This window comes from Salmo trutta, chromosome 8, assembly GCF_901001165.1.
Source record: "Salmo trutta chromosome 8, fSalTru1.1, whole genome shotgun sequence".
In the NCBI taxonomy this organism is placed as follows: domain Eukaryota; kingdom Metazoa; phylum Chordata; class Actinopteri; order Salmoniformes; family Salmonidae; genus Salmo; species Salmo trutta.
The window spans coordinates 13,360,611-13,381,845 of NC_042964.1; the positions used below are offsets into that span (position 1 = coordinate 13,360,611).

Consider the following 21,235-nt stretch of genomic DNA (forward strand, 5'->3'; position numbering starts at 1 on the left):
CCTCTTGAACATCAGACTCTGAGGCCTCATCTTCACATCAAATCAAATTTTATTGGTCATATACACATGGTTAGCAGATGTTAATGCAAGAGTAGTGAAATGCTTGTGCTTCTAGTTCCGACCATGCAGTAATATCTAACAAGTAATCTAACAAGTAATCTAACATTTCCATCTTCACTGTCACTTTCCAACCTTGTTGACGATGGCTCGTTGTCAGTCTCAAAAAGCTTCAAATTTGCCCGGATGGCCACCAATTATTCAACCCTTGTATTGGTCAGCCTGTTGTGTGCTTTGGTGTGTGTGTGTGTTCCCAAACAAGGACCTGTTTTACTCTGAGGCGGCTGATGTTGGTGGGATTTGGAGGATGGTAGAGGCAACAGGGGAAAGATCCTCAGATCCACAAAGTCTCTTCCACCAGGTGGCTGATGAGATATGTTGGCACGACTGCCATATTGCATCTCCATCCCAAAGCCCTTGCTTGGAAGTGTACTTCACCAGACTGCCAAGAACCTTGCCCTCATCCAGGCCAAGGTGGCGAGACACGGTAGTGATGACACCATAGGCCTTGTTGATCTCTGCACCAGACAGGATGCTCTTGCCAGCATACTTGGGGTCCAACATGTACGCTGCGAGGTGTATGGGCTTCAGGCAGAAGTCTTCATGCTTTTTGATGTATTTTAGAACTGCAGTTTCCTCTGCTTGGAGCAACAGTGAAGTGGGCAGGGCAGTACGGATTTCCTCTCTTACATCTGCAAGCAGAGTCTGAACATCAGACAGGATGGCATTCAAATCAAATTTATTTATATAGCCCTTCGTATATCAGCTGAAATTTCAAAGTGCTGTACAGAAACCCAGCCTAAAACCCCAAACAGCAAGCAATGCATGTGAAAGAGGCACGGTGGCTAGGAAAAACTCCCTAGGAAAAACTCCCTAGAAAGGCCAAAAACCTAGGAAGAAACCTAGAGAGGAACCAGGCTATGAGGGGTGGCCAGTCCTCTTCTGGCTGTGCCGGGTGGATATTATAACAGAACATGGTCAAGATGTTAAAATGTTCATAAATGACCAGCATGGTCAAATAATAATAATCATTGTAGTTGTCGAGGGTGCAACAAGCACGTCCGGTGAACAGGTCAGGGTTCCGTGGCCGCAGGCAGAACAGTTGAAACTGGAGCAGCAGCATGGCCAGGTGGACTGGGGACAGCAAGGAGTCATCATGCCAGGTAGTCCCGAGGCATGGTCCTAGGGCTCAGGTCCTCCGAGTGAAAGAAAGAAAGAGAGAAAGAGAGAATTAGAGAGAGCATATTTAAATTCACACAGGACACCGGATAAAACAAGAGAATACTCCAGATGAAACAGACTGAGCCACTCAAGTGACGCACCCCTCCCATGGACGGCATGGAAGAACACCAGTAAGTCAGTGACTCAGCCCCTGTAATAGGGTTAGAGGCAGAGAATCCCAGTGGAAAGAGGGGAACCGGCAAGGCAGAGACAGCAAGGGCGGTTCGTTGCTCCAGCCTTTCCGTTCACCTTCACACCCCTGGGCCAGACTACACTTAATCATAGGACCTACTGACGAGATAAGTCTTCAGTAAAGACTTAAAGGTTGAGACTGAGTCTGCGTCTCTCACATGGGTAGGCAGACCATTCCATAAAAATGGAGCTCTATAGGAGAAAGCCCTACCTCCAGCCGTTTGCTTAGAAATTCTAGGGACAATTAGGAGGCCTGCGTCTTGTGACCGTAGCGTACGTGTAGGTATGTACGGCAGGACCAAATCGGAAAGATAGGTAGGAGCAAGCCCATGTAATGCTTTGTAGGTTAGCAGTAAAACCTTGAAATCAGCCCTTGCCTTAACAGGAAGCCAGTGTAGGGAGGCTAGCACTGGAGTAATATGATCACATTTTTTGGTTCTAGTCAGGATTCTAGCAACCGTATTTAGCACTAACTGAAGTTTGTTTAGTGTTTTATCCGGGTAGCCGGAAAGTAGAGCATTGCAGTAGTCCAGCCTAGTAGTAACAAAAGCATGGATTAATTTTTCTGCGTCATTTTTGGACAGAAAGTTTCTGATTTTTGCAATGTTACGTAGATGGAAAAAAGCTGTCCTTGAAACAGTCTTGATATGTTCTTCAAAAGAGAGATCAGGGTCCAGAGTAACACCGAGGTCCTTCACAGTTTTATTTGAGACGACTGTACAACCATCCAGATTAATTGTCAGATTGAACAGAAGATCTCTTTGTTTCTTGGGACCTAGAACAAGCATCTCTGTTTTGTCCGAGTTTAAAAGTAGAAAGTTTGCAGCCATCCACTTCCTTATGTCTGAAACACAGGCTTCTAGCGAGGGCAATTTTGGAGCTTCACCATGTTTCATTGAAATGTACAGCTGTGTGTCGTCCGCATAGCAGTGAAATTTAACATTATGTTTTCGAATGACATCCCCAAGAGGTAAAATATATAGTGAAAACAATAGTGGTCCTAAAACGGAACCTTGAGGAACACCGAAATTTACAATTGATTTGTCAGAGGACAAACCATTCACAGAGACAAACTGATATCTTTCCGACAGATAAGATCTAAACCAGGCCAGAACTTGTCCATGTAGACCAATTTGCGTTTCCAATCTCTCCAAAAGAATGTGGTGATCGATGGTATCAAAAGCGGCACTAAGATCTAGGAGCACGAGGACAGATGCAGAGCCTCGGTCTGACGTCATTAAAAGGTCATTTACCACCTTCACAAGTGCAGTCTCAGTGCTATGATGGGGTCTAAAACCAGACTGAAGCGTTTCGTATACATTGTTTGTCTTCAGGAAGGCAGTGAGTTGCTGTGCAACAGCTTTTTCTAAAATTTTTGAGAGGAATGGAAGATTCGATATAGGCCGATAGTTTTTTATAATTTCTGGGTCAAGATTCGGCTTTTTCAAGAGAGGCTTTATTACTGCCACTTTTAGTGAGCTTGGTACACATCCGGTGGATAGAGAGCCGTTTATTATGTTCAACATAGGAGGGCCAAGCACAGGAAGCAGCTCTTTCAGTAGTTTAGTTGGAATAGGGTCCAGTATGCAGCTTGAGGGTTTGGAGGCCATGATTATTTTCATCATTGTGTCAAGAGATATAGTACTAAAACACTTTAGTATATCCCTTGAGCCAAGGTCCTGGCAGAGTTGTGCAGACTCAGGACAATGGAGCTTTGGAGGAATACCCAGATTTAAAGAGGAGTCCGTAATTTGCTTTCTAATGATCATGATCTTTTCCTCAAAGAAGTTCATAAATGTATTACTGCTGAAGTGAAAGCCATCCTCCATTTGCGAATGCTGCTTTTTAGTTAGCTTTGCGACAGTATCAAAAAGAAATTTCGGATTGTTCTTATTTTCCTCAATTAAGTTGGAAAAATAGGATGATCGAGCAGCAGTGAGGGCTCTTCGATACTGCACGGTACTGTCTTTCCAAGCTAGTCGGAAGACTTCCAGTTTGGTGTGGCACCATTTCCATTCCAATTTTCTGGAAGCTTGCTTCAGAGCTCGTGTATTTTCTGTATACCAGGGAGCTAGTTTCTTATGACAGATGTTTTTAATTTTTAGGGGTGCAACTGCATCTAGGGTATTGTGCAAGGTTAAATTGAGTTCCTCGGTTAGGTGGTTAACTGATTTTTGTCCTCTGACGTCCTTGGGTAGGCAGAGGGAGTCTGGAAGGGCATCAAGGAATCTTTGGGTTGTCTGAGAATTTATAGCACGACTTTTAATGCTCCTTGGTTGGGGTCTGAGCAGATTATTTGTTGCAATTGTAAACGCAATAAAATGGTGGTCCGATAATCCAGGATTATGAGGAAAAACATTAAGATCCACAACATTTATTCCATGGGACAAAACTAGGTCCAGAGTATGACTGTGGCAGTGAGTAGGTCCAGAGACATGTTGGACAAAACCCACTGAGTCGATGATGGCTCCGAAAGCCTTTTGGAGTGGGTCTGTGGACTTTTCCATGTGAATGTTAAAGTCACCAAAAATTAGAATATTATCTGCTATGACTACAAGATCCGATAGGAATTCAGGGAACTCAGTGAGGAACACTGCATATGGCCCAGGAGGCCTGTAAACAGTAGCTATAAAAAGTGAGTGAGTAGGCTGCATAGATTTCATGACTAGAAGCTCAAAAGACGAAAACGTCATTGTTTTTTTTTGTAAATTGAAATTTGCTATCGTAGATGTTAGCAACACCTCCGCCTTTGCCGGATGCACGGGGGGTATGGTCACTAGTGTAACCAGGGGGTGAGGCCTCATTTAACACAGTAAATTCATCAGGCTTAAGCCATGTTTCAGTCAGGCCAATCACATCAAGATTATGATCAGTGATTAGTTCATTGACTATAACTGCCTTGGAAGTGAGGGATCTAACATTAAGTAACCCAATTTTGAGATGTGAAGTATCACAATCTCTTTCAATAATGGCAGGAATGGAGGAGGTCTTTATACTAGTGAGATTACTAAAGCGAACACCGCCATTTTTAATTTTGCCCAACCTAGATCGAGGCACGGACACGGTCTCAATGGGGAAAGCTGAGCTGACTACGCTGACTGACTGCATTGTCTCCCTCTATCTGTTCAATGGCTACTGCTATAGGTTTCAAGAGTTTCAGGCTGCTTACCACTCTCTCCCAAAATACATCATCCAGGAGGATCGTCTTGATGGGACTGTCCATATCCGCAGACTGTGATATGGCCATTTCTTGGAGAGACTCCTTCCCCTCCAGGAGACTGTCAAACATGATGACAACACCACCCCAACCAATGTGGTGCTCTTATTCTTCTCACTTTGCTTGGTGAGGTAGATTGCTTCTATAACTTGATGACCCTTCACATACCTAACCATTTCCTTGGCTCTCTTGTAGAGTGTATCCATTCTTTTCAGTGCCATGATGTCCTTGAGGAGCAGATTCAATGCATGAGCAGCACAGCCAATGGGTGTGATGTGAGGGTAGGACTCCTCCACTTTAGACCAAGCAGCCTTCATGTTCACAGCATTGTCTGTCACCAGTGCAAATACCTTCGGTGGCCCAAGGTCATTGATGACTGCCTTCAGCTCATCTGCAATGTAGAGACCGGTGTGTCTGTTGTCCCTTGTGTCTGTGCTCTTGTCCAATCAAATTTACTGGTTGAGGGGTGGAGATGATGTAGTTAATTATTCCTTGCCCATGAACATTTGACCACCCATCAGAGATGATTGCAATACAGTCTGCTTTCTCTATGATTTGCTTGACCTTCACTTGAACTCTGTTGAACTCTGCATCCAGTAAATGAGTAGATAAAGCATGTCTAGTTGGAGGGGTGTATGCTGGGGGAAGAACATTCAGAAATCTCTTCCAATACACGTTGCCTGTGAGCATCAGAGGTGAACCAGTTGCATACACAGCTCGAGCAAGACATTCATCAGCATTTCTCTGACTACGTTCCTCCATTGAGTCAACAAAAACTTCTGATTCCAGGAGGACCATGAGCTGTTGCTATCGATAAGGTGTCCGATTCATCATTTTCACCTCAAATACAAGTAGAGGGACTTTTGTGTGTGGGGGGTGTATTTTATTTCTGTGTGTGTGTGTGAGGGGTGTATTTTGACTGTGTGTGTGTGGGGGGGTGTATTTGATATTTTTCTCTGTGTGTGTGGGGGGGGGGGTGTATTTTAACTATGTGTGTGTGTGGGGGGGTGTATATGATATTTTTCTCTCTATGTGTGTGTGTGTGTGAGAGGGTGTATTTTATCTCTGTGTGTGTGGGGGGGTGTATTTTATCTCTGTGTGTGTGTGTGTGTGTGTGTGTGTGTGTGTGTGTGTGTGTGTGTGTGTGTGTGTGTGTGTGTGTGTATTTTATCTGTCTGTGTGGGGGTGAGGGTGTTTTTTATCTGCGTGTGTGGGGGGGTGTATTTTAACTGTGTGTGTGTGGGGGGGGGGGTTAACAGTGTGTGTGTGGGGGGGTGTATTTTAACTGTGTGTGTGTGTTTGGGGGGTGTATTTTATCTGTGTGTGTGGGGGGGTGTATTTTATCTGTGTGTGTGTGGGGGGGGTGTATTTTATCTGTGTGTGTGGGGGGGTGTATTTTATCTGTGTGTGTGGGGGGGGGGTGTATTTTATCTGTGTGTGTGTGGGGGGGTGTATTTTATATATGTGTGTGTGTGGGGGGGTGTATTTTATATGTGTGTGTGGGGGGGTGTATTTTATCTGTGTGTGTGGGGGGGTGTATTTTATCTGTGTGTGTGGGGGGTGTATTTTATCTGTGTGTGTGTGGGGGGGTGTATTTTAACTGTGTGTGTGTGGGGGGGTGTATTTTAACTGTGTGTGTGTGGGGGGGTGTATTTTAACTGTGTGTGTGTGTGTGTGTGTGTGTGTGTGTGTGTGTGTGTGTGTGTGTGTGTGTGTGTGTGTGTGTGTGTGAGGGGTGTATTTTAACTGTGTGTGTGTGTGGGGGGGGTGTATTTTAACTGTGTGTGTGTGTGAGGGGTGTATTTTAACTGTGTGAGTGTGGGGAGGTGTATTTTATCTGTGTGTATGTGTGTAGGGGGGTGTATTTATCTGTGTGTGTAGGGGGGGTGTATTTTATCTCTGTGTGTGTGTGGGGGGGTGTATTTTATCTGTTTGTGTGGGGGGGGGAGTGTATTTTATCTGTCTGTGTGGGAGGGTGAATTTTATCTGTGTGTGTGGGGGGGTGTATTTTATCTGTGTGGGGGGGGTGTATTTTATCTGTGTGTGTGTGGGGGGGAGTGTATTTTATCTGTCTGTGTGGGAGGGTGAATTTTATCTGTGTGTGTGGGGGGGTGTATTTTATCTGTGTGTGTGGGGGGTGTATTTATCTGTTTGTGTGTGGGGGGAGTGTATTTTATCTGTGTGTGTTTGTGGGGGGTGTATTTTATCTGTGTGTGTGTGTGTGGGGGGGGGGGGGTGTATTTTATCTGTGTGTGTGGGGGGGTGTATTTTATCTGTGTGTGTGTTGGGGGGGTGTATTTTATCTGTGTGTGTGTGGGGGGGGTATTTTATCTGTGTGTGTGTGGGGGGGGGTGTATTTTATCTCTGTGTGTGTGGGGGGGGTGTATTTTATCTGTGTGTGTGGGGGGGGTGTATTTTATCTGTGTGTGTAGGGGGGGGTGTTTTATCTGTGTGTGTGGGGGGTGTATTTTATCTGTGTGGGGGGTGTATTTTATCTGTGTGGGGGGGTGTATTTTATCTGTGTGTGTGTGGGGGGGAGTGTATTTTATCTGTCTGTGTGGGAGGGTGAATTTTATCTGTGTGTGTGGGGGGGTGTATTTTATCTGTGTGTGTGGGGGGTGTATTTTATCTGTTTGTGTGTGGGGGGAGTGTATTTTATCTGTGTGTGTTTGTGGGGGGTGTATTTTATCTGTGTGTGTGTGTGTGTGTGTGTGGGGGGGGGGGTGTATTTTATCTGTGTGTGTGGGGGGGTGTATTTTATCTGTGTGTGTTAGGGGGTGTATTTTATCTGTGTGTGTGTTGGGGGGGTGTATTTTATCTGTGTGTGTGTGGGGGGGGGTATTTTATCTGTGTGTGTGTGGGGGGGGGGTGTATTTTATCTGTGTGTGTGGGGGGGGTGTATTTTATCTGTGTGTGTGGGGGGTGTATTTTATCTGTGTGTGTAGGGGGGGGTGTTTTATCTGTGTGTGTGGGGGGTGTATTTTATCTGTGTGGGGCGTGTATTTTATCTGTGTGGGGGGGTGTATTTTATCTGTGTGTGTGGGGGGTGTATTTTATCTTTGTGTGTGTGGGGGTGAGTGTATTTTATCTGTGTGTGTGGGAGGGTGTATTTTATCTGTGTGTGTGGGGGGGGTGTATTTTATCTGTGTGTGTGGGGGGGGGGGTGTATTTTATCTGTGTGTGTGTGGGTATTTTATCTGTGTGTGTGTGAGGGGGAGTGTATTTTATCTGTGTGTGTGTGAGGGGGGGTATTTAATCTGTGTGTGTGTGGGGGGGGGTGTATTTTATCTGTGTGTGTGGGGGGGGTGTATTTTATCTGTGTGTGTGTGGGGGGGTGTATTTTATCTGTGTGTGTGGGGGGGTGTATTTTATCTGTGTGTGTGGGGGGGTGTATTTTATCTGTGTGTGTTGTTCTAAGAGTGAGACTAAGGAGTAAAGTTGTCAGGCTGTTGCTGCACTAAATAGACACTGACACTTCCTCAAGCTATACCAATATCTAGTGTGTGTGGTGTGTGAGTGTATGTGTGCCCGAGCACGCACATGTAAGTGAGACAACTCAGAAAAATATGGTTCCATTTGCATGTGATAAATGGCTAGCCGCTGCCATAGACTTCCTGTGTGTGTATCTGTGTGTGTGTCTGTCTGTGTTTGTGTCTGTGTGTGTCTGTGGGTGGTTGCGTGGCTATTTTTAGTGCGAGGGGGTAATCTCTACTAAGAGCCTTTCAGGACCACTTCTGTTTAACCTGGCCGGAAATGCTTAGCCCCCCCCCCCCCACCCACATATACACAGAAACCCAAACAGCAAGCCAAACCTTCCTGTATTATTTAATACTGTATTCTTTCAAGTGGGTGGGTGTAAGAACACTGGATTCCTGGAATGCTATTTATACACACACACACTTATGCAATGGGCACGGAGAGAGAGAGATGGAAAGAGGGAGAGAGCGAAATGGGGTAGAGAGAGAGAGAAAGTGAGAGAAATAGGGATAGAGAGAGGGGCACAGAAAGAGAGAGAGAAATAGGGGCAGAGAGGGACAGAGAGATAGTGAGAGAAGATGGGGTAGAGAGGGACAGAGAGATAGTGAGAGAAATAGGGGCAGAGAGGGACAGAGAGATAGTGAGAGAAGATGGGGTAGAGAGGAACAGAGAGATAGTGAGAGAAATAGGGGCAGAGAGGGACAGAGAGATAGTGAGAGAAGATGGGGTAGAGAGAGACAGAAAGATAGTGAGAGAAGTAGGGACAGAGAGATAGTGAGAGAAGATGGGGTAGAGAGGGACAGAGAGATAGTGAGAGATGGGGTAGAGAGGGACAGAGAGATAGTGAGAGAAATAGGGGCAGAGAGGGACAGAGAGATAGTGAGAGAAGATGGGGTAGAGAGGGACAGAGAGATAGTGAGAGAAGATGGGGTAGAGAGGGACAGAGAGATAGTGAGAGAAGATGGGGTAGAGAGGGACAGAGAGATAGTGAGAGAAGATGGGACAGAGAGATAGTGAGAGAAGATGGGGTAGAGAGGGACAGAAAGATAGTGAGAGAAGTAGGGACAGAGAGATAGTGAGAGAAGATGGGGTAGAGAGGGACAGAAAGATAGTGAGAGAAGTAGGGACAGAGAGATAGTGAGAGAAGATGGGGTAGAGAGGGACAGAGAGATAGTGAGAGATGGGGTAGAGAGGGACAGAGAGATAGTGAGAGAAATAGGGGCAGAGAGGGACAGAGAGATAGTGAGAGAAGATGGGACAGAGAGATAGTGAGAGAAGTAGGGGCAGAGAGGGCCAGAGAGATAGTGAGAGCCAGTGAACAAAAGAAAGAAGCCTAGAGGGAGACCTTCAATCCATTGGTTCAGTGATTAGATGTGAAGCGCTATCAGTCCTGTGTGATCCTCCACTTCCACTCTCCAGGAGAGGCATATCGATCAGAGGTGTGCAGCCCTCCCCAGACCAGCTCAGCCACCTTTAACTGAAGCTAGCATTTCTGCACTAGCGCTTATCACTAGCCTATAGCCAGCCCCTTGGCCCCTACTCCATAGAATAGGATGTCTTTGTCTGCACTGGAAATATACAATTGGCTTTATAGACCAGATTTAGTTTGTCTGTTCGGTCTCTTACAAAGTAGCTGGTCTTGCGTGTTGTTTTGCAGTGTCTCCTCTTCAAACTCTGTCCCAAACCTGTTCATTCCAGAATTACATTCAGATCAATTGAGCTATGTTAACCTTAGAGCATGCATATGGTTTCAGCTTGTGGTTTCAGCGTGTGTTTTTCTATAATTGAACGTTTGGTCTCAGACAGGGCCTTAAATAGTTGAAGAAGCTCTTGAAGTAACTCCTTGCGCTTGAGAGAGTGGGATGACTCACATGGCTTGACAATCAGCACCACTGACAGACAGTAGGCTAGGGAGAAAGCTGTGGCACGGGCATTCTCATGGTGTGTGTGTGTGTGTGTGTGAGAAGCTTGTCTGCCTGTATGTGTGTGTGGTAGTAGGAGATTCGTGTTCATTCTCACTGGCAGGAAGAACACACATTTGTTCTGAAACTGTGTAATAACACATTCAGGGAATAAAGTGTTTGTCCTCTGTGAGTGCTGTTGACCTGATTATCTAGCTGTCGCGAACAATCGACTCTTTCCAGGAGAATCCGTTTTCCCCAAAAAGTGCTAGCTCCAAATCCCTCCATCCCAGCTCCATTGCTCACAAAGTCCAGGCACGGACCAGGGTTACCTGCTGCAGCACCCCGACCTGAAACGGGGGGGGGAAACAAAGCCGCACCCATGCTCAGAAGTCAAGGTAAAAGATAATGCGTTTATTTAGTAATCAGCAAATAGCTTTAATGCAGTAGGTAAGTGCTGAGGTCTGTAAGCTTGATAAGATCATTTGCTTTCAGGTGTTATCTCCCCTCTGTATTTTACTCCGCGTAGAGTGTAAATTGAATAGGGTGACCTTTTGCCGCATAATCAAATTGACTGCATTTTCCAAAAAGATTTCTGTGGTTTCAATTACCATACATTTGTGATGTTGGGTCCATACTCTCCCCAACAAGCATACACATAGACGCACACCCAAGCATACATAGAAACACACACACACACACACACACACACACACACACACACACACACACACACACACACACACACACACACACACACACACACACACACACATTAGACGCAGAAGTGTGCTTCCCTGCATAACAATGTTTTCCTGTTTGCATCCCAGTACACAACACTACTGTGTGATACAGTATCTGTCCACCCCATCCTTGCTCTCTCCTTGCTCTCTCCACCCTCCTCTGATAATACTGTGACAAATGAAAAGGCCTGCAGCCGTTGATGAGCTTGGCAGGGTCTGAAAGGTCAGGAGAGAGAGGGAGGGAGGGAGGGAGGGAGGGAGGGGGGCAGCGGATGTTATCCTTGGCCGTTCTGTGAGAAAAGGAGAGGCTTTGACCATTCTGCTCTCTCTCCTTGCAAATGTACCCCCCCCCCCCACAATTTGTGATGGTTTTGTTTGTTACACGCACGGCTGATGCTAACGGTTACCGACGTGCGCGGCGGTAACGTGACAATGTCCGTTTAACTGGGTTGATGTCAGAGCAGCCCCTCCTCCAACCGTCTCTCTCTCTCCTACTCACCATCTACGCGCCGACACTTACCAAGGGATGCTTAGCACTGGAGGTTCATAGCTGCCTGCTTAAGCAAACAGCTATTTGCATGTTATGAGAAAAAAGGCCGGAAAATATTCCCCAACTCACTCCCTGTATATCCAGTGGAATTTTTGATAAAAGCAAAGCGCTCGTTTCAGAATTCCCATTTCACCTCAGTAGGAACGCCAGCGCCTTCATTTCTTGCGTCGACCTGGCTAATACAAAAAAAAAGAACCCCCAAACCACCACGGGAATGAGCGTTCAAACGTTGTTATGGTGTATAATTACATCGGAGTAAAACAAACCTAAAAACACCATCTGTTGGAAAGAGGGGGGAAAAACCACCGCAGTTCTGCGTTAGGCCTTAGATATAGATTCTCCCGCTCACACTGTTCATTTAAACCCCCCTCGTGGTTTGGCTTCAGCTGTTTGGTGATCGCAGGGCTCTCCTGAGCCCGTAACACTTGTGACTAAAAGCCTCTCCTTAGACTAGTGATTCCAGTATGCGGAGAGTTTCAGTTGTCGTCAGCAGCAGTGGTGGTGGGCGGACTAGTCCAAACCTCCTGGAGGGGAGTAGAGTTTCCTTTAAGCCTTCTGTTCCCCCTTGCTGGTGGTGTATCCTTCCCTTCGTTTGTTGGTGTCCGACAGTCCATTCTCGGTCGAGAACCAGCTGTTGTGTTTGTGTGTTTCTGTCACGGGTACACCTGCTTAGAGAATCCTGACCAAGGATTACATTTTATTTCATGCCTGCTGATGATGTTGTTGAGGTGGTGGTGTGTTTTTTGTTGCTGACTCTCTCCTGACTTTTGACCCCGAGGTACAACAGCACTGTACAACATGCAAGGCTGAAGTCTAAAAATGGCCGTAGGACGAGGTGGCGTCAGCAAATCTCCGAGACCTGGGCTTGTTTTGCGTCAGGATTTCGGCCAGGAATTGTGGCAGGAGAGCTGGAACTGTCGGTCAAAGACTATCCGTCAACCTTTTACAAAGCAGAGTAGAGTTTCTTGGAAACACGTCTAGGTTTCTCTCAGAATCAGAGCGAGTTGTCAGGTTTGACGGTCTTCGACAGAGAATTGGTCACCAGAGGATTTTCTCCCTCTCTTCCTCCCTCTCTGTCTCTCTCTCTCTCTCTCTGTTCTCATCTGATAGCACTCTAACGGTCTAAATGTTTCCCAGGAGACACATCAGCGCTCCCTCACTCGAACACTTCTCCCTCACACAGTCCGAGGCTTCATTGACATGTCGGAATGTAGTTTCCACTGTAGAATATTCACACTGGTTGTCAGTGGGAGTGACATCTGACAGAGAGATCCTGTCTTTGACGTCACTCCTTGATGTGATGCAACTGAGAAAAACCGCGTGTGGGCCAAAAGTTCTGGTTTGGATCAAACGGTCGATGGTTATTGTACTACTACAGGATCTCTAGTAGTACATTCCTAGGAGCTTAGGCAGATGTGGAGATGAGTCCTGTTGTTCATCAGGGAGAGTATTGGTCTGCACGACCCACGGTGCTGCTGTTGACCACTCATCTGTATTCAGAGAGTAATGGACTTGACGACCCACGGTGCTGCTGTTGACCACTCATCTGTATTCAGAGAGTAATGGACTTGACGACCCACGGTGCTGCTGTTGACCACTCATCTGTATTCAGAGAGTAATGGACTTGACGACCCACGGTGCTGCTGTTGACCACTCATCTGTATTCAGAGAGTAATGGACTTGACGACCCACGGTGCTGCTGTTGACCACTCATCTGTATTCAGAGAGTAATGGACTTGACGACCCACGGTGCTGCTGTTGACCACTCATCTGTATTCAGAGAGTAATGGACTTGACGACCCACGGTGCTGCTGTTGACCACTCATCTGTATTCAGAGAATATTGGTCTGCACGACCCACGGTGCTGCTGTTGACCACTCATCTGTATTCAGAGAGTAATGGACTTGACGACCCACGGTGCTGCTGTTGACCACTCATCTGTATTCAGAGAGTAATGGACTTGACGACCCACGGTGCTGCTGTTGACCACTCATCTGTATTCAGAGAATATTGGTCTGCACGACCCACGGTGCTGCTGTTGACCACTCATCTGTATTCAGAGAGTAATGGACTTGACGACCCACGGTGCTGCTGTTGACCACTCTTATCTGTGTTCAGAGAGGAACCCAGACACCTCATTGAATTAGACATTTACTGCTGGGTAAATGGGCTGTGTGTGTGTGTGTGTGTGTGTGTGTGTGTGTGTGTGTGTGTGTGTGTGTGTGTGTGTGTGTGTGTGTGTGTGTGTGTGTGTGTGTGTGTGTGTGTGTGTTGTGTGTGTGTGTGTGTGTATTTGTGTGTGCGTGGAGCAGGGGCGATAGTCTTGTCTTGGCTCACGACCATTTGAAGGTGTTGACCGATGCCACACAGTGAGCCTTATGTCCAAAGCTAGCAGAACCCGGTCTCTTCTAGCCCGAAGGATCGTTTGCTTGGAAAATGGGCTTTGAATAATCCAGCGCACTGTTGACTCCCATAGCCAGATGGTCAAAGGAGACCAGCCTTCAGCTCTGGCATGGCCTTGATCAATTTGACAGTTTTAACGTGTAGTTTTATGTTTCGAAGAACTGAGATGAACAGTGCAGCCAGTCACACGCGTATATGCACACACACACCCGATCTATACAGCACAGTATTGTATTGTGTCAGTCCTATAGGTTACAATGTTCTTCTCTCTCACTCCCAGATAATGAGTGCTAAATGACTGGCTGTCTCCGGTGGCTGCATGATATGTCTATGCTCTGCATCATGCTGCACCTCTGCTACCCCCTTCCCTCCCCCTTCTCCCCCACGACCCCTCCCCATCTACTCTCTTCCCTTCCCTTTCCTCTCCTCCCCCCCTCTCCCCCTCCCCCCCCCCTCTCCCTCTCCTCCCCCCTCTCCCCCTTCTCTCCCCCTCTCCCCTTCTCTCCCCCTCTCCCCTTCCCTCCCCCCTCTCCCTCTCCTCCTTCCCTTCGCCCCTCTCCTGCCATATGTTGCGCCTGTGTGACCAGCCGTCGTGTCAGCTCGACTAACGCCTCAGCGGTGGCCGACTTTGATTCATGTTCTCTGAAATCTGGGGCAATAATACAGAATACATTATTTGTTTATGAAATCTAAATAAATGTAATGCCGCGTTGAGGCGCCCCCCCCCCCCCCCCCCGTTTCTGACTGTGCTATGATTAGGTCTGGCTACTCGTTTAATATCGTCCGAGGGAATGCCTTTGAAATAGTGAGTGAGGGAAATATACACTGTGTGTACAAAACATTAGGAACACCTACCCAATATTGAGTTGCACCACTCCCTCCCTCCCTTTTGCCCTCAGAACAGCCTCAATTCGTCGGCGCATGGACTATACAAGGTGTCAAAAGCGTTCCACAGGGATGTTGAAGGGATGCCCATGTTGACTCCGATGCTTCCCGCAGTTGTGTCAAGTTGGCTGGATGTCCTTTGGTTAGTGGACCATCCTTGATACACACAGGAAACTGTTGAGCTTGAAAAACCCAGCAGCGTTGCAGTTCTTGACACAAACCTGTGCTCCTGGCACCTACTACCATACCCTGTTCAAAAGCACTTAAATATTTTGTCTTGCCCGTTCACCCTCTGAATGCCAAACATACACAATCCATGTCTCAATTGTCTCATGACTTAAACATCTTTCTTTAACCTGTCTCCCCCCTTCATCTACACTGATTGAAGTGGATTTAACAAGTGACATCAATAAGGGATCATAGCTTTCACATGGATTAACCTGGTCAGTCCATGTCATGGAAAGAGCAGGCGTTCATAATGTTTGGTACACAGTGCATGTCTAGACGAAGTAGCACAATTCAATTGTCAAGGCATGGATTTAACCCCGATCAATTCGCAGACCAATTTATTAAGAAATGTTTTCTGTCTGAGTAGACTGGTGTCTTTTTTTTTTTTTTTCTCCCTGTATTTGCGGAGCGAGTCAAAGCCATACGTTAAGAACCAGATGACTCATTTAGAATGCAAGGGCTTTTCTTCTTTTCCCTGAGTGGCAGTTGTAACAGTTTCTGTCTCTCATTGTAAGATCACAGCAGGGTGTGAGATAAACCTTTGTCTTATTAAACGGTCAGGTTTGTAATTGCAGAAACATTGAATAGTGTTTTTTTATTTTTTATTCCCGCCCTTCAAAAATGTAAAGATGCATTGCCAAATGCCTACTTGAAATGTGATCCCTGGGACATTGCTCAGAGGCTACAAATCTTCAAGAAGCAATTAGTTGTTTTAATTTGGAGTTCAAAAGTCTGTATTTACACCAAAAAAAACACACACAAACCCGTTATCAGGGGCATGAATTATATCTCTGGAGCACAATGGCTCGGCGGGAACTCAGTCAAAGAGTTAAAAGCAAGGACGATTTCAAAGACAGCCCATCTGATAACAAAGACCCTCACCTGATAATGAACGACTGGTGTGTCGCTTTCTTTTCTCCAAAGTGAGAGGCAGAGGGACACGCGGGTAGGAGGGAGGGGGGAGAAAGATGGAACGGCCCTACCGGCACCTGCCATCATGCTTTATGGCTAATTGAAGCGCTTGGAGTAAAACAGCCATGAATGGCACCCTTTAGAATTGAAGCTGGTTAATATATCGTGATCCTACATTTAGTCTTGGATGGTTAATATCTCTTTAATTGGGTGAGGTCCATTAACCGGGATGGGAGAGATGGTGCTCCCACCGAGGCCATTTCTTTTTCCTTTGCCACACCCTTTTCAGTCTCTAAACAGCCGCTGTGATTATCGATAAATGTGGACGCGGCCGTCATCGGGTTGCCAGGTTAGCTCTGACGTCCTCCTCCTTTGGGGTTGCATAGCTTTTGGGTGGTGACGAGTCAAGAGGTAGTGGATTGACTTTGGTCTAGTGAAGTGGCGTGAGGATAGTCTTAAGCTGGCGTGGCAAAGCTGGGCTTTGCTGGACAGGGGCTCTCTCAAGAGGAGAACCACTTACTCAGGTCTCTTCTTTTTCCACAGCCCCTGAAAATCCTCTGACTGGCCTGGGACTCTCACCAGCCGGAGCTTTAGCAAGGCCTGTAGCATGACCGTCACGACTTGAGCTTTTACAAGTGTCCCTTTCACTGCATTACAGTCCTCTAGACTTTAGTAAGAGTTTTTCAAACTCTTTTTTTTCAAACAGCAGACCTGGGTTCAAATGCTATTTCAAATATCTCAAATACTTTCACATACATTCAAAGTAAGCATTCAGATATATTTTATTTGAAAAGGCAAATAGTTGAATATTTTAATGTATTTGGAAATACACTTGGAAAGTATTTGAAAATACTAAAATACACTGGCTCAAATACACTCCCATGCATTTAACCCAGGTATTTGAAAGTAGTATTTGAAATAAATGTTTGAAAATACTCTCAAAAACTATTTGGCACACCATTTTCTTCTTTTACAAATAACAATTGAAATACTCAAATAAAAGTACTTGTTTTGGGCTGTGTATTTGAAAATACTCAAATACACAGATTTGTTTTGTTGAAATACCAGATGCTCGAATACACATGTATTTGAGCCCAGGTATGAATTTGCCACGGTCGCGTATTATCCAGAGTGAAACTCTAAAAATTCCTGGGACCACTCCCTGCCGATGAAGCTCGGTGGCATGGTGAAATTTTACTGGCACTAGGTAAGATGGTGGTCTTGATTTCGCTGCCAAAACGTCAGCATATAGACTGGAAAAAGTGTGACCCTAGCCTTCCATGAAAAGTTGTTCAAGTTTAATCCAAACAGATGGTTCTCCATTAAAGCCTCGTTTTGAGATAATCTGAAATGATCCCAGTTACATTTTTCTAGCTGAGGAGCGAGTGTTAGGTTCTAAGAAAAGTCTCTGTCTGTATCAACTGTTATTACCCACCCGCTTAGCGCTCGGCTAATAAAGTGGGATGTCTGAAAACTGTGAACGGCAACATAGGTTCCGGCACAGTGGATTGAAGCTCTTTGCAAGTAATTAAACAGCATGGTACCTCATCGAGAGCAATTTCCTGCAAACCATTTACTGCCAGAGCTGGCGTGGCCCCAGTCACTGTTTTGTTATCTCTGTGAAATATGTCACTTTTATGTTGTTAGAGGATGAATATCGTATGAAAGAGCATTGGATTCACATTCCCCTCCCTGTCAGATGGCTAACACAAATGCTTAGGCTATCTGTGTCATCTAAGCAAGAAAAGGGAGGGGAAAAAATGACATGTCCACTATCTCGGAAACTCCAAAGCTTCTCCTGTCAAGAGCTATCCACGGCGTTGTATAATCATAGGAAACTCAGAGGGGTTGAATGGGAGCAAGCGGCCTGGAGTAATTGTCTGCATGTGGGAGCCAAGCATGAGCAGGCAAGCGGCGCTATCTTTAGGGATGGTTCCCCTTTGGCGCGATGATCGCTGCACGCTATCGGCGAGCGATGTTAATCCTGCCATGTGGTATAAAAGGATTTGTTCTTATTCTTATTGGCGACTCGCTGTTTAACTTTTTCCCGGTTCCCCTGGGTTTTGGTCCTGGAACTTCCAGTGCCTGTTGTCTCCCCCCTCCATAATCCTCTGTCTCTCTCACGTCCCCTGTCGACGCTAGGCAGCCCACATTTCTCCCTCTGTCTCGTTTGTTCCCTCTCTCATTATGTCACCCCTTTAAGTGGGGAAACAGCTGCGTCAAACTCACAACACCCCCCCCCCCCCCGCACATGCTTCTCGACGAACGTCAGTTGTCTTTTCCCGACACTTAAAAATATCAGATGCATTTAGCATTAGCAGGCGCTGATTCGCCTTATCGGAGGATGTCTTGCAAACATCTTGTCGACAAGTCGATCGTTCCCTTTTCTGAGGGGAGAGTTGGGGGATCGAGGCAGCTCAACTTCCCTTCCCCCCTAGATACTTTGCTGTGTGTCAGCCCTGTTAATGGATTTCTTGGGGGAGATATTATTTTGGTCCAGTAAGCTGCATGCTTAAAATATGAGTGACAGGGCTGACTCTCAGGCGCACAGAGAGAGAAGGTTGTTTTTAAAAATATAGGACTGCTGAAACGAGCCGCTCTGCTGCAAAACTGTCCTAGTCTATGAACAATGGAGGCGTGTAAGCACCCACCCTCCAAACCCCCTCTGCAAAGAAAAGACGTATTGCTAAAGCAACTTCTCCAAACTAAAATGTCCTATTTCTCCCTCCCTCCCTCCCTTTCTCTCTCTCTTTTCTCTTCCCCTCCCAAGAAGATAGATGAGGAAAATGAGGCCAATTTGCTGGCAGTGCTTACAGAAACCCTGGACAGCATCCCAGTGGACGAGGACGGATTGCCTTCGTTCGAGGCCCTGGCAGATGGGGACGTGACCAATGCCAGTGACCAGAGCTGTCCCTCTACCCCCGACGGCTCGCCGCGCACCCCCGAACCAGAGGAACCCTCCTTGGTAAGACTCTGTTCCACGACCTCTCTTTTATCCCTACTTCCACCACCCAATTCCCCACCATCCACGACCATAAACCCTCATCCCCCTGCGCACCCCCTTCGCTCCAGTCCCTTTCCTAGGGCCACCGCCGACACCAGATAAGGCGCTGCGAGCGAAGCAGGCCAGTGACCAAAAGCTTCTGTGTGCCTTGCAGGCCCCCCCCATGCCCCCCCCCCCCCCCGTGCATGTTAGTGTGCTGAGCTGACCATGATGCAGATGCCTGGATGAAAGAGAAAATCGAATGGCTCAGTGTTAGCTGTGAGGTGTTAATTACATTGTAGCGTACGAGCAGTGCCAATGTAATGAAACATGCACAGCGGTGGGTCTGTTATGGTCCACATTATGCCACGGGCCTTGAAATTAAGCTAGGGATGAAAAATGAAATCCATCTCACCTCATATAACGACAGTGGCATCATTTATTCGATTAGGCCTTTCCCGAGGGGGTTTTACCTGGAATGTTTATTTTGTTGAGTCATAGTCCATGTATTTAATGCCACCCCTCCCCATTGTTTTGTGGACCACACTAGTAAAGCACAGCCATTGTGTGCCCCTAAACACCTGCCATGGAAATGCAGGTTTCCTCTTTGACTTGTCCTTTTAGCACTGTAAACAACGAGGTAAAAGGCCTGTATTGATAGGCGGCAATGCGTTTGTCTTCATACGGTTTCTGTGTTTCTGTACACTAAGATGAATCAAACATCCTCAGTCACACATTTACGAAAGCATTGACCATCTCTCTCTCTGATTGTTTAATTGAGTGAAATTATGACATTTCAGAGGCAGCGTTTGGGTAAACTCTAACTCTGCTCACCTCTTTTTTCTCTATTCGTTCCTCTTCCTCCCCTTTCCTCCCTGTTCTGTATGGGTCTTTTGCAGCTGAAGAAGCTTCTTCTGGCGCCCGCGAACTCCCAGCTCAGCTATAATCAGTACATAGGTGACAAGGCACAAAACCATGCAGCCAGCAACCACCGAATCAGACCACCACCTGCTGTTGTCAAGGTAGCTACCCAGTCGCGCCATTGGTTCACTTCAAATGCACCGCTTCCGTGGGCCACTCCATGTTTGTTTACCATCTCAGTTCTTCTTTTTGTATTTTTTTTGGCCTTGGAAGATGTTAAACTTCTGTTCCACTGTACCCTCCTGGGGGCCATCTCGTAATGAAAACAGCCTGATTGCCTGTTCGGCTTTCCAGACGAGGCATCAGGACTGTTGTCTCATTAGCTAAAGCACTTATCCTCCCTCCCTTGTAACGGTGTCTGTGGAAAATCAAACGTTGACAAGCGGTAAGATTGATGCCGCTAGATCTAGATTTAAATATCTAGTCATACAGTCTTGATGTTGTTACCCTTTCTTTCTATTACTGTTCTGTAGAGCAAATGGGTTTCCTTTGAGATAATCTAGTATTTCACTGGGTTTAAGTATAATGGGCACAGGAATGCCAATTAAATGAAGTAGGTGGTTCCAGTATTTTGCTACTTGCCGCATTTCATTGGAACATGATGAATGCGCTTGAAGATTAGATTTTTATTTAGTACGATAGCACATAAATAATGCGTTTGTTTACTCTTCCTTGTTTGGAAAAACGTATGAATATACGTCCCTCGGTGCTTAAAAAAACAGAATTTGGAATGCGTTGGTAACATTGTTGTCTGGTAAACAGTGCATACACACAGCTTACACATCTCTGAAAAGTCTATTTTTAAACCGTACTTTTGACATCCGTTTCTGGAGCACGGTGCTTGGAAGGCTCCCCGAGGACAGAGCTGCTGCGGTGGCGCTCGGGGGCCACGCAATTAAGATGATGGGCGGGAGGCGCTCCCACCACCGCCTCCCAGACAGTTGGGCGACCCGCTATGCTGAGCCTCACTCTCTCTCTCTTCCACTCTCTTTCTTCCTCTCTTTTTCTTTCTCTCTTTCTTTTGTCTTTCTACATCCCCCTGCAGACGGAGAACTCCTGGAACAGCAAGCCGAGGGGGGGCTGTCCGCAGCAGAGCCGTCTAGTGAGGCGCCCGTGCACCGAGCTGCTCAAGTACTTGACCGCCACCGACGACATCCTCCTCCAGACCAAAGCCAGCGAAGCCAAGAGCGCCTGGGGGGGCGGCGGAAAAGACAAGGGCGGCCTGCTGGGCGCCTCGTCCTCCTCCTCCTCACCGTCCTCCACCACTTCCTTCTCCTCCCTCTCCTCCTCCTCCTCCTCCTCGATCGCCTCCAAGAAGAAGTCGTCCTCGTCGTCTGTCGTGTCACAGCAGCAGCAGCAGCAGCCACATCACCAGCGAGGTGAGAGCCGGGCTGCTGGCGAGTGTAGTGTGGCTGGTGTGGGGGCTGGGAAGTGGCGTCGCTGCGCTCATGGGGCTGGCACTGAGGGACAGTCCGAACCCGCGGCGGCACCCGCTCCTGTCCCCCAGGCACGTAGGAACGACAGCGTCCATGCCTGCCCCAAACT

At 46.8% G+C, this 21,235-nt stretch overlaps 1 protein-coding gene across 4 annotated transcripts in view; it reads left to right on the plus strand.

Moving 5' to 3' along the window:
* Positions 1–21,235, plus strand: part of LOC115198249 (peroxisome proliferator-activated receptor gamma coactivator 1-alpha) — a 65,907-nt gene that overhangs the window by 17,661 nt on the left and 27,011 nt on the right. For 3 of the 4 annotated variants that reach the window (XR_003879196.1, XM_029760054.1, XM_029760056.1), the window contains exons 3-5: positions 18,557–18,751; positions 19,669–19,791; positions 20,736–21,069. Coding sequence is in view for 3 of the 4 variants with exons in the window: in XM_029760054.1 (XP_029615914.1) it covers positions 18,557–18,751; positions 19,669–19,791; positions 20,736–21,069 (652 nt within the window). In the remaining variant the exon portion in view is untranslated. The remainder of the gene's footprint in view (positions 1–18,556; positions 18,752–19,668; positions 19,792–20,735; positions 21,070–21,235) is intronic. The other variant, XM_029760055.1, reaches the window with a different exon arrangement.